General features: G+C 39.4%; 1 protein-coding gene across 2 annotated transcripts in view; it reads left to right on the top strand.

Moving 5' to 3' along the window:
- Positions 1–12,154, top strand: part of LMNB1 (lamin B1) — a 48,074-nt gene that overhangs the window by 16,621 nt on the left and 19,299 nt on the right. For both annotated transcript variants that reach the window (XM_001503203.5, XM_070233136.1), the window contains exons 2-5: positions 5,911–6,067; positions 6,692–6,817; positions 10,002–10,172; positions 11,613–11,738. In XM_001503203.5, coding sequence (XP_001503253.2) covers positions 5,911–6,067; positions 6,692–6,817; positions 10,002–10,172; positions 11,613–11,738 — 580 coding nt within the window. The remainder of the gene's footprint in view (positions 1–5,910; positions 6,068–6,691; positions 6,818–10,001; positions 10,173–11,612; positions 11,739–12,154) is intronic.

Below are 12,154 nucleotides of genomic sequence, written 5' to 3'. Positions count from 1 at the left end.
ACTTTCCAAAATTTTGTCATTTCCTCTTCCAGTTTTTTTTCACTGTGAATTTGTACCTTTGCTGTTTTAGTTGAGTTTCTGGAAGGGGGGATGGAGTCATGTTTAATGTGCCATTTTTACCCAGAAGTTACATCATGTTCTCTTGCAGCACTGTGTACTTTCTTCTCTTTCTGAGAGTTTGTCAGGAAAGGTGCTGACAAGTGTGATTTGTTGATTAGGACAATTTTGTATGACTGATTGATTCCCTTGTTAGAGTGGAATCTCTTTGTGAACAGGGCTAGTGTCTGGTTTTTCTTCCTATTATGTCAGCACATTTCTTAGCACTCTCTAGGCTCCCCCAAGATAACTATTGACTTAGTGATTACTATTTCTGTAGGAGGCTATTTTCCCATAAGACTGGGTTGCACATAACACATAGAGGAGTAGTGAGATAACTAATGATACTAGTAATTGTATTGCTAGATAAAATCTAAGTTTGAAAAGTGATTTTTCTGGTGTGAAAAATGATTGTTGGTTTTAATTATAGGCATAAAATCAGTCTCTTTCTGACCACACTATACAAAGTAATCATCCTCCCCTTTCTTTGGCTCCTTGTTCTGATTTGTTTTTCTTCAGAGTACTGATTACCCTTATTATATATGTATTTGTTTACTGTGTGCCTCTGCTCAGTAGAATGTGCCTTCCTGAGAGCAGGGACTCAGTGTATTTTGCTCACTGCTGGGTTCCAAGCACCTGCATCAGTGGCCTGACATATGTAACAAAGTTGAAGTTGTTGGTTGTTTTTTCCCCAGTAAGTCATTTTTTATTAGGACTTAAGCTGTAAGTGTCCACTCCCCACTCCTGTGCCTATTCATGTAAGTGAATTTCTTTTGTTCAAACAAATAGTTCTGTGGTCTTGTTTCAGTCTTATTTAGTATTTTTCCTAATTTTAATCTGATTTCAATTAGGATTTGCCTGATTCTGATTGGGTGGTTGCTAATTTGGTGACTATTCAGCTTATTGAATGAGTAGCAGAATTTGTTACCACTGGAAATGAATCCATTGAAGCTTTTGAGTTTGTACAAAAGAAAAGCATCTTAGTCTTTTTGCTTGTGCCAGAGGAGACCCTTGTTAGTGGAAATTGTGATCACATGACTTTCCAGAGACTTCTGTGTATTAAAATACATTTATCTTAATTGCGGAGAAGTTCATTAATTTTCCTTAGTAGAAATATTGTGTATCACATCCCTTCTGCCTTTGGAAGGGAAGGTGCTTTGAGGACAGTATTGAAGCTGATGAATGAATTTGAAGCAAATGCATATTTAGTATGCAGTGTCAGTCTGTTATTAAATAGATTATTTAGTTTCAGGACAGAAGTGTTTTTTGGGGGCATATTAATAACCTTTGCCTTAAACTCAAAATAAAGTTTGTTTTTCCTCTAAAAGTCTGGCCATCACTTGATAATAGCGGGCATGTTGATTCTGAACTCTCGGTGTGGAGAGAGCCTCAGAAGCTGCATTATTTGCTAGTCACTTGAATACTGTTCTAATGTTGAGTGGTGTTCAGCTGCCACCAGACAGCTGTTCAGAAGACCTTACAGTATGTTAAAACACAGAGCTCAAACAGCTGGACCTCACTGGCCTGGCTCTCCATGTAGAGTAGCACTGTTTTGAGGGATTTAAAATTCATTCTTTTGGGGATCTGATTAGAAATAAAAAATTTGTATAGAATGTTTTCTGTTGTGTTATCTGATTGCGTGTGTAAAACTAAATGGCTTTTCCCTTTCATCCCCTTTTAATTTATTCGTTTTTCTAAGTAAGAATGGTCCTGAAGTGAAGTGTTAGTGGTGAGGGCTAAGTTAAGAAAGGGAGCTGGACACAGGAAGAGAAGGAGCGTCGCCCTGGCGTTCCTTTGTTGGTCTTTCATCTTCCTTTGTAGTCTCATTTCCATCTAGGAGATTATAATATGTGCGTTAGGGAAACTTGTCAGTCTGTATTTGTTGAGTGTCTATTTTTATGTAAGATGAACCTGACAATCTGTCATAGGGTCTCAGAATTGCTAAGGGGTGATCTAAGCAGCCAGAGAGTTGCATAGTATTCTGCTGTAGACCCAGCTGCATTTAGGTTGGTCCTCTGGGCCGTCTTGGGAGCTTGTAGGGACGAGTCTCAGACGGTTAACGGTACTAGGTTCTGCTGCGAAGGTACATCCGCACCGTATCACTGAAGCTAGGTCTGTTACTCGAGTCACTGAGATAGAATGTTAACAGGAATGTAAATGTATCCTTTCCAGCTGATTATTTTTTTTAATGGTCAGATACTTGATTAGATCTAGTTGCTTGTTACAACTGGTGAAATTCAAACTTAGTTGAAGTGAAAGCTAATTTTGTTTATTAAGGGAGGAAATTCTTTCTTTTTTGAGGAAGATTAGCTCTGAGCTAACATCTGCTGCCAATCCTCCTCTTTTTACTGAGGAAGCCTGACTCTGAGCTAACATCTGTGCCCATCTTCCTCTACTTTATATGTGGGATGCCTGCCACAGCATGATATGCCAAGCGGTGCCATGTCCGCACCCGGGATCCTAACCGGTGAACCCCGGGCCACCGAAGCAGAATGTGTGAACAGAACCGCTGCACCACCAGGCCAGCCCCAAGGGAGGAAATTCTTAATTAGAATAGTGTGTCAACTATATTTTATAAAACTTCTTCCCCGGCTGCAGTTGGAGTTTTGGCTCTTCTGTAAACATCTACAGTAAATGGCTATGTTTTCTGATTTATCTTTAGCAATGACCATATTTCCATCAGTAGATTTGCATGTTGAATTTAAATGAAAACATAGGAAGGTCTCCTTATCTGGAGGTAGGAATAGCTTAGTTAAGCAGGTCAGTAACACTGAACAAATCCAGTTTGGAAATATAGTCAAAGAAGAATGCCCACCAACCCCTTAAATGATAGCTTCTGGTAACTCTGGATTCCTTTCTAAGTTGCTCTTTGTTCCGGGGGGTTGTCGATGTTCCTCCCTGCTTAGGTGATGCCTACAGCCAATTCCTGTGTGTATGTTTGAGGATGTCAGTTCGGCAGGTTTCTGTACTTTGACCACGTGCTGATAAGTAGACCAGGACTTCCTGCATCATATTTAATGAATGAAAAATAACGCAGTTAGAAAACGATGACAAGATTATGTTCAAAATGTTAACTTGCTACATGGCCCCTGTGTATTCTTGGTATTGGCAGCTCATGTGGCATATAAAACTCATTGATTCATGGCTTCTTATCAGATGGAGACTTGAGTGTAATCTAAGAATCTCTTTGTGATCCATCCAGTCTAGGAAATTGGCAGGGTGATAGGGAGGACTTCTAGGAATGTGAATTTTAGAGATTATGGAAGTGTTGTAGTTATTTTTTTTCTTTTAGGAAAAGTCATGATATTTTACATAGCATAAAAAAAGCACAGTGGGTTTTTGGGGGGAGTTTCTTTTAAGAATTACCAAAATAGTTATTATCTGCAGGTTATCTATGCGGGAGATAGAGGAGTAGTAAGTCATGGACGGCCCTTGCCCTCAGAGTTCTCTGTCTCTTGAGGTAGCTAAGTACATGCACAAATCTGGAGTGGTATGATAAGTGTTACATAAGTATGTGCAAGGTGTGATGGTAGTGTTCACCTCTCCTCCGTTTCCTTCTTGAGCCAGGGCACATAAGGTTAGCTTTTATTTGCAGTTTTAAGCACATTTCCAACTTCTGATTTGTATTTCCCTAGTTTGTTCAGTAATGTGAAAGTTATAGCTTTAAGAAAGAATTTATAGTGGAACAATGTATATTTTTACAGAATAAACAGTGATATAAGTGAATAAGAACTTGACATTAGATTTCAACTGGTATCATTGTGTGGCTCAAGGTACCACGAATTAATTTGCATATCCTGCTCATCCCCTTTAGTCCACCACTGCTTGTGTTCTCTGGTCTAGATTTTTGTTGAAGAAATCACCATGTTCTAGTCATTTAGATGTACTGTCTTAGTTTTTGGCTTCTTGTACTTCCCGTACTCCATAGGATATTACACAGTATCTTTCACTTGTGGTATAACATTCTGAATTTGAAACCATGTGCATGTATTACTATCCATTAAATCAATGAAATCAAACACGCAGAACATGCAGTAGCCTGTAAAATTGCTGTGTTTTTTTTTAATTCAGTATCTTTCTTTTCTTCTTCTTCTTGTTCTTTTTTTTTGCTGAGGAAGATTCGCTCTGAGCTAATATCTGTGTCAGTTTTCCTCTATTTTGTATGTAGGTCGCTGCCACAGCATGGCTGACAAGTGGTGTAGGTCTGCGCCCAGGAACTGAACTTGTGAACCTGGGTCACTCAAGCAGAGTGTGCCAAACTTAACCACTATGCCATGGGGCTGGTGCCTCAGTATCTTTCTTGTTGGGCCATTTTGGTTTCTGGGAAGTACAGGTTTACTCTCCTGCCGTGAGCCACCACATTGAGAAGCATCACATTATGAATTGAGATTTAAATATTTGATAGTGGTGTAGTAGAATTTTTTGTAATTGTGAAGTAAGTAATTTTGAGTCAGTAGCTTTTGTAAATGCTGTGTGATACTCTATAAAATATGATTTTGTTTTAAAGTCATATGTATCTCTGCCCAGCTCTGGTCATGTATGTAGGGGGATAAAATAATAATTCCTCCACAAGCATCAATTGTGTTCTATGGAGTTCCCGGCTTTAGGACAAAGCACTTGTATGAACTAGGCATTTTTATAAATTAATGACTGTATGGGATTTTTTTTCACAGTTGCGTTTTCTTCCCCTCAGCACGTCTTTAGTGAAAGGCTGCCATCGTGTGGTTTTAAGAAATAAAGGATTTAAGAAAAAAATTATTGTGATAATTAGTGCTGAGATTTTATGTATATAAATGAAATGAATACTATTCAATCTTCTCTTTAAATTGCATTTGCTTATTTTTTGGACAGTTTTTTCCTTCATTTTATTCTCTTATTACAAGATTACTTTTTTAGTTTCTATCAGCTGAAGATTCCTTTTTTAGCCTACTCTCAAACATCAGTAGTAAAAATACTCTTCTACAATAGCAGTTTTAATTAAGAGCAGGTGTTGAGAATTTTGATATTATTAAAGCTTTTCTGCTGTCACTAATTAATGATAACAGAATTATTTGGATGAAAAAATAGTCCTTTAAAATATAGTTATTTGACAAAATATATCTAAAGGAACCTTAATTTTGTAATGTAGAACTTCATTTAGTAGAAAGTGATATTTAGAAGGAAAAAAACCCCTCAATTTGAGTCTCATTTTTGGGTAGTTAAAAATATAAACTGAAATAATGAATTTTTCTTCAAAATTTAGGTAGCCGTTATTTGTAGTTAGGGACATCTTAAAATCACCTCTTATGTAAGAAATGGAAAGTGCTTGCAAGCTTGGGGTCAGTTCTTATGTAATATCAAGGGAGTTCTATGTATTATCAAGTCATAAAATTACTTTTTAAAATAACTTTTCATTTTCATTTATGTAATCTCGTTTTACATCTTGATATATGTCTCCTGTACGTCCTGGTTTATAATATTTGCTATATTTAAAAATGATAAATTTCCACTTCTTCAAAAATGTTGTCGTTTAGTGAAACACGCAGTGCCAGAACAAGGAGAACGTGTTCTCACTCAGAGACAGCCAGGATTCTGGTACATTGGTCATTGGTCCTGTGGACTTCTTTGACCGAGAGTCATTAGTAATCATGGAAGGAACTAATTGTTATCCACCAAAAACTAGGTACACTGCTGCTGACTTGCTCCTCTAATTTTGGTAGGTTGTGGCAGCCTTTATTGAAACTCCCTTTTTTGTTTCCCTCTTAAGCAGGGAGGGGGAAGGTCTCAAGTCAGGGGTGTAATTTGATGTCTTGCCCTTTTTCACATGTCTTACAGTTATGCTAAGAAAGAGTCCGATCTTAATGGAGCCCAGGTCAAGCTTCGAGAGTATGAAGCAGCACTGAATTCTAAAGATGCAGCACTGGCGACCGCGCTTGGCGACAAGAAGAGTTTAGAGGGGGAGTTGGAGGATCTAAAGGATCAGATTGCCCAGGTAAGGCAAACGCTGCTCTTGCCGTGTTTGGCCAGGTAACTGTCCCATCTCTCTTGATTGATTGATTTTTAAGTTTATTTTAAAAAAATTTACTAGTTTCCTTTTTTGGTGGCTTACCAGAAGGATAGTCTTAAGGTAGCTACTATGCGAGCGTCCTCACCTCTCGGCCGTTGCATCTGGGTTGTGCAGGTCTTGTGCTGCTCCTCTTCCTCTCTGTCGGGCTTATGCTCGTTTTGTTTCTTGCTCTCAAAGCCTATTTGATTATTGTATCAAATGTGAGGTAGGAAAAGAGAAGGTCTCATAATGGTGCTCTGCATGCAGGAGAAAATGAAAGTGGGCGCTAACATCGTTGGTTTGAGTTTTGAAATCCAAGTCGTAGGTGTCTGGTCGTTCCCTGTTGCTAGTTACCGAATTTGAAGGTGTTTTGGTGTGGCGCTCTCTGGGTAGGACTAGTAATTGAATACACAGTTCTGTGATAAAGGTTATAATGAGGGAGTTATGCATTTTTATATATATATCTAAATGTGTGTTTGTGTGTGTGTGTGTGTATAGAAATTAGGTGTCTATTAAATTCATTACTAAATGACTGCTGTGTAATTTTCATCAATTCCTTTTTCTTATTAGTTGGAAGCCTCCTTAGCTGCTGCCAAAAAACAGTTAGCAGATGAAACTTTACTTAAAGTAGATTTGGAGAATCGCTGTCAGAGCCTTACCGAGGACCTGGAGTTCCGTAAAAGCATGTACGAGGAGGTAACTGTATATAATTTTACTTTTTTAAGGAATGGAGGGGGATCCCAAAAGGCTTTGTTATAACTATATATATATTTAAAAAATGGAAGAAATTCTGTAGGTAAATTATTCATGGTATTGCTGCTAAAAGGCTGCATATGAGAACTCCAGCTGTTATAATACACAAACGTGATTTCACTCGATCTCCCCTATAAAGATTTGGTCACAACAGTTAATTACTGTCAACCTGTTTAAGCGTTTGTGTTAGTTATCTGTTGCTGTGTAACAAATCACTCCAATGTTTAGCAACTTAAAACCACAGAAAGAGCACAGACATTTATTCTTTCGCTGTTTCTGAAGGTCAGGAATCAGAGCTGCTTAACTGGATGGTTATGTTTCCGGGTCTCGTGAGGCTGCAGTCAGGCTTTCAGTGTGGGCCGGAGGAAGTGCCTCTGAGCTCATCTACAGGCTGTTGGCTGGAGGAGTCAGCCCAGCACCGGCTTCTCCACAGAGCTGCTCATGATTTGGCTCTCCCCAGGAGTGAGTGATGAGAGAGAGCAAGACAGAAGCCTCATTATCTTCTGTAACCTCGTCCCAGAAGTGATCTGCTAGCACCCTCCATCACTCAGGCCACTCGTGGTAGTGTGGGAGGGGATTGCACAAGGGCCTGAATGCCAGGAGGCAGCACCCATTGGGGGCTGCCCTGAAGGCGGGCTGCCCACAGCATTTAGAGTTATATGTGTATTTTTATTTTTATTATTTATTTATTTAACAGATTTTTCTTTTTTTCTTTTTTTCCCCAAAGCCCCCTGGTACATAGTTGTATATTTTAGTTTTGGGTCCTTCTAGTTGTGGCATGTGGGATGCCACCTCAGCATGGCTTGATGAGCGGTGCCATGTCTGCGCCCAGGATCCGAACTGATGAAACCCTGGTCCACCAAAGTCGAGTGGGTGAACTTAACCACTCGGCCACAGGCCAGCCCCTGTATGTGTTTTTTTTTTTTTTTTTTAAGATTTTAGTTTTTCCTTTTTCTCCCCAAAGCCCCCCGGTACATAGTTGGATATTCTTCGTTGTGGGTCCTTCTAGTTGTGGCATGTGGGACGCTGCCTCACCGTGGTTTGATGAGCAGTGCCACGTCCGTGCCCAGGATTCAAACCAACGAAACGCTGGGCCGCCTGCTGCGGAGCACATGAACTTAACCACTCGGCCACCGGCCCAGCACCCCCTTATCTGTATTTTTAAATGTCGTTTATAAGCTTTAACTTCTGTGGCCGAGCCTTGGGGGGATAGGGTGAAAGGTTGAAGGTAGCAACTGTTGCCAAAAAAGAAGTAATAAAATTGAAGAAAGGGGAATGTATATTTCCTCAAAATTGAAGAGGGTTGGAATTAACCCAGGGTGGAGAACATGCAATTAAATACTTAATGTTTTTAGAAGTAATATAATTTTGAAAAGTGTCATTTTAATGACTTAAAAATAGGAATTTATTGTAGAAGTTAAAAAAGTTTATTTTTATTGGAGAAAAAAATATGGTGGAAATCTGACCATTTTTGTAACAGTATAGTATTAAAACAAAATAGGTATTGTTGGGGCAAAGTGCGCTCACTGGACAAGCAGTCAGATTTAGACAACTCTTGAGTCAGTTTCTTATTTAAAAATGAAACACCAGTACCTGCTATTTTTTCTTGAAGAAGTGGTGAGGGTCACAGTGGAATATCGTGTGCCAGCTCCTTGTGAACTATAGTGAATGCTATCATATAATTTTAAACTACAGTTTTGCTTTATAAATGGAGATATTTTTATCTTAAGTTGACTTATATTTTTGTTTTGTTAAAATTATGCATGATCTGTCATTACTTAGTTTTTACACTGTGTGTGGACTCCTGCATCTTTAAACCCAGCAGGAAGGTATTCTTTTCTTTGCAAGTCACTATTCTACATAAAATAGTAGATGAAAAATGGCATCAGGAAGAAGTAATGTAATGTTTTTAGAGTGTTTGGGTAGCATCTTTGAGTGTTTGGTTTTTGCTTTTTGAGAATGAATTTAAAATATTCCTCTTTTTTTTTTCACGTGGAGGATATAATTCTGTTCAATAAATATGCCTAAGTTCCTTATAATGAACAGTGAAGGGGGGACAAGAAAGAGGAAGAAGAAAAGCAGAAAGAAGAGAAAAGGAGGTAGACAAACATCAAAATCATTAAGAGGCGCTCAATATTTGTTGAACTAAACCTTCCTTTGCATGTTTTCATGATTTCAGTATCATTTGCTTCACAGCTATGAGCCCTGAGAGATTAATAGCAGAACTGGAATTTGAACCCTGGTTTTCTGATTCTGTCAAGTGCATTTTCCTCTGCAAGGAACTGTTGAAAGAAAGATGAGGAAATGCGTAGAAAAACACACAGAAGGATGATAAACAAGAACGTCAGTGGGTTATATCCCCCTCTTGTGGCCTCTTTTATTATTGCCATTAAAGACATCTGTTCAGCTGTAAGCCACAATGGAAATTTTATTCTTGGAATTGTGTTCCTAGCCATTTTATTTTAGTTTTGGATAGTCCCTTAAAACCTAAAATGAAAGATTATGCCTACTATTTCTATTCTTTAATAATGAATTTTCGTATGTACTTGAGATACTAAAGTAACATTGTTAATAAGATTCTGTCTCAATTAATATTGATACCTTAGCACCCGTTTTTAAAATGTCACGTAAATTAGCTTGTTATACCTCTTGCATCTCAGTATGTCTAAGAAAGTAGTTTTATTGTGCATGAATCTTCTAGTTGTTGTCCTAAGTTTAACTTTTCATGTGGATTTTTTTAAAGAAGTGTCCTTAGAATCGTCAATACAACAGTTTAGAAGGACAGTTACCATTTAGTGTACGTTGTTCTCCACGATTGCATGGTACTTTAGAAGTCTTCCAGGCCATGCCTTGCCTTCAGAGAAATAAATAGCTATGCTACGGGAAAAAACAAAACAAAACATAAAATTTCTAGGGCTTGAGATGCTACCGTTTCTGTCGTTAGTTCCATCTCAAAAATCTTCTCATTTGAAAACAAAGGCAAAAAAGTGTCTCTTCACATGCCTGTCCTAGGACGGACATGAAGAGGGCGATTTATAAAAACTTCAGAGGGCCTTGATGTCCCTCAGACTTGTACCAGTGTAGCTGTGATAAGTAACTTGGTTTTATGTCTTTTTTTCCTCCCCAGGAGATTAATGAGACCAGAAGGAAGCATGAAACTCGCTTGGTAGAGGTGGATTCCGGACGTCAGATTGAGTATGAGTACAAGCTGGCTCAGGCCCTTCACGAGATGCGAGAGCAGCACGATGCCCAAGTGAAGCTGTACAAGGAGGAGCTGGAGCAGACTTACCATGCCAAAGTGAGCAGTCTCCTGCGGACTGGTTCCCACTCATGCAGCCGTTGCTTCCCAGTCACCCTGAGAACATGACTTGGTGTTTGGTTTGTTCTGGTTTTCTTAAATGAATTCCTCTAGTCGCCACGAATATAGAAAGTGGATTTTTTTGAAAAAGCAGTTTTCTGTAAAGTAAATGTTACTAGAAATTATTCAAAGAAAGTCGGGTTATTCCGATTTTATCAGAAGTCAGGGTTTATCTTTTCATCCCATTGATCATTCATGTCATGTCATAGTAGTTAAACCCAAGCCATCTGAAAATACTTTCTTACAATAACCAGTACTAATCGTGCTGTCCTGCTCATCCATCTAATAGTAAATGCTGTTGGATTGCATCTCGTTCTGATTTCATGTCATCCTTGTGTGTAGGTTCTGACCACTGCACTTTGGGCTTCTTTGAACAAAGGCCAAATGGAAGATCTCTGGTAGTTCTGCCTCTGCCGCTGTTATTCATTTAAAAAATATTATAGAAACTTCCCACTCTTATTAGCAGAACATGCAAAAATCCATAAAATCAACAACAAGTACCGGCTTTCCTAGTAAATGAGTTTACCTCAAGGGGTTAAATGTTACAAGATTTGATTGAGAAGACATTATTGGAAGACTTAGAAAATTAGGGTCATAGTAGTGTTGAAAATCACTTCCACTGTATGGCCTCAAACTGTTCATGTTGCTTTTAATCTGTTGTATGATGTAGTAATTGGGTGGTGAAAGGGAGAGATCTTTTAAACCCTACATTCAACTGTCCAACACTTATTCAGTGCTGGGCATCATGCTGGGCAGTGAAGGAGCTAAAGGCAGGCGCTGTCCCTAACACAGACTGTGGCCTCAAAGGGAGCCAGGGAAGAGACGACACATAGCCATGTGCCCGAGACGTGCAGAACAGAAGGTTTGGGAATTTGGAGGACTAGGATGTTGTTTCTACTTGAGGAGTTGTGTTTTGCTTCTGAAAGGAAATGTTTCTGTCTGGTTTGAAATAATCTGTAAATTAGTACTTTCTGCTTAGAGCTTTGTAATCCGTATTAGATTTGGTGGGTTGGGGTAGTGTGATACTGATTTTCCCACAAACATCACTATTAAATTGCTACTGCCCAGTTTCCTTATTAGCAGTGTTATCTGAGACACTAGGGATATAATGGATGAAATGTTGAAGTAATAGACTTTTGGTCTAGACCAGGTGTGTTAGCACTGTTAGAGCTCATACATTGGGAATTGAGTCGACAAGTGAGAAAGACTTCAGGTAATTCATATCATATCAGCAGACTTCATGATGCTTTTCCTGTTTCATCAGCCAGTTACCAGCAGGGCTTAGGCTTGAAACGAAATGCCTTGAGATGAATCATCCTTCCTCATTTGTTTGTGCGACTTCACCAGCTAAGGCTGACCCTGTCTTGCTGCTTCTCTTAGCTGGAGAATGCCAGACTGTCGTCAGAGATGAACACTTCCACTGTCAACAGTGCCAGGGAAGAACTGATGGAAAGTCGTATGAGAATTGAGAGCCTTTCATCTCAGCTTTCTAATCTCCAGAAAGAGGTAAGCTGCGTCCTCCCCTGAGAAGAACTGCAGGTGGGCTTGAAGGATGCCCCCGCGGTGGTCTCCCTGCTTTGCTCTGCCTGAGGTCGCTTTCCAGAGAGGGGAGTATTTTCCTTCGCCCTGCTTCACACTGCTGCCCAGATTTTTTCATTTTGCCTTAAATAAACATCCTCTGAGCAGAGACTGTTATTCCTAAATTAGTAGATTGCCCAGGGCTAAGGCCATTGCTCTTGAGGAAGCACCCTGCTGGTGTCTTCCCTGGGCTTACCCCCGGACCCTGGTTTGCTGACCCATCTGGCAGCCTCATCTCCACACAGTGCTCTTCCCAGTGTTCTCCTTTTTCATCACATTAGGAAACCATGATGGGGAAAAACATGCAAAAAGTCTTGTGGGTGGTAAATACTTTGTGTTTCTAG

The sequence above is a fragment of the Equus caballus genome, chromosome 14, assembly GCF_041296265.1.
Source record: "Equus caballus isolate H_3958 breed thoroughbred chromosome 14, TB-T2T, whole genome shotgun sequence".
NCBI lineage: Eukaryota > Metazoa > Chordata > Mammalia > Perissodactyla > Equidae > Equus > Equus caballus.
The sequence above is the reverse complement of the archived record's forward strand: the minus strand, read 5'-3'. Positions and strand labels throughout refer to the sequence as shown.